This window comes from Etheostoma spectabile, chromosome 5, assembly GCF_008692095.1.
Source record: "Etheostoma spectabile isolate EspeVRDwgs_2016 chromosome 5, UIUC_Espe_1.0, whole genome shotgun sequence".
NCBI lineage: Eukaryota > Metazoa > Chordata > Actinopteri > Perciformes > Percidae > Etheostoma > Etheostoma spectabile.
In genome coordinates, this window is record NC_045737.1 from 19477898 (window position 1) to 19479104 (window position 1207).

At 43.5% G+C, this 1207-nt stretch overlaps 1 protein-coding gene across 2 annotated transcripts in view; it reads left to right on the forward strand.

Annotated features, from left to right (window-relative positions):
- Nucleotides 1–838, forward strand: part of gak (cyclin G associated kinase) — a 27533-nt gene extending 26695 nt beyond the window's left edge. For both annotated transcript variants that reach the window (XM_032515272.1, XM_032515273.1), the window contains one exon: nucleotides 3–838. In XM_032515272.1, the coding sequence (XP_032371163.1) occupies nucleotides 3–104 (102 nt within the window). In that variant the 3' untranslated portion in view covers nucleotides 105–838. The remainder of the gene's footprint in view (nucleotides 1–2) is intronic.
- The last annotated feature ends 369 nt before the right edge of the window (nucleotides 839–1207 follow it).

Genomic DNA, 1207 nt, shown 5'->3' on the forward strand with positions numbered 1-1207 from the left:
AGACAACTGGCCAGCCTTATGAACATTATGCTAAGATGATCTTCATTGAATTGAACGACGCCTGGTCAGAGTTTGAGAACCAGGGATCCAAAGCACTCTTCTAAAGCCCTGGATCCCAGCTAGACCAGACCAGACCAGACCAGACCGGACTAGCTGGATTTGGCCTAACAAGGTTTAGACTGGGCCAGATTGGACAGGACTGAGCTCACATTGGGCCTTAGCGGGCGCAGAGCCTCTGAGAGGTGTCTCTCTACCATTCCCTTCACTCCCTTCTACCTTCTTTACTTTCTTCTGTTTCTACAGTCAAGGAAAAAAAACCTTTTTTTCCTCGTGTCGGCCCTGTATGGAAAATGTCGTCACTGGTTCAACAGCCAGTAAAAGAAACATTGTGATAGTTCTTAAACTCACTGCCTACCTGCACGACTGCCTGAGTGGTGCTGCAAACATCTGGAGGGAAGAATGGGTGACAATCACATGAAGAAGACAAAATGGAAAAAGAAAATCCGAAGATCCAAAGACTTTTAAAACGACCACGCTGATTATCATGAAAGTGGTATTAAGATAAAAGATTGAATTACCCCACACTAATAAAATGCTCGTATATGTTAGCTGGTAAGGCTGGCTGGTAAGTTTGTCATTTGTGCTTGGCACCTTTGGAAACAACCCGTCATTTCGCTGACTGGTACACACACACAAAAAACATGGCTGCACATTTTTCAGCATGCCAGCTGACGTGAAAGTGTTGTCTTTAAGCTTTGTTGCCTCAGAAAAATAGTGAATGTTGCTGATGAATCTTGGAACAAAACCAGCCACAGCCACCAATGGACAAAATAAAAAAGTGTTATCCTGTCCCTAATGCAGAAGCAGGATTAAAGTCTCCCCCTTGATTTTTAAAACAAGATAGATCTGTTGATAGTACCCCATAATACTTTTGAAGTGTTTCTGCTGCATCTTTTGGGGTCAACAGTTGGTTGGGTTTGCTGTTAAGCCGTTTTCTCTCCAGAAAGACAAGACTTTTGCCTGCTGAACACTACTAGTGCTGCTTCTACCATTACAGCTACTGCTACACACACACTCCTCAAATACATGTTAAAACCTACATCCTAAACTTCTGACAGAGGAGCTGAACTTGTTTTGGAGCCCCATATAAATCTAAGCGGGCAGTCGTGTTGTTTTTGAAGTGCTCTTTTAACTCCACCCACTCAGG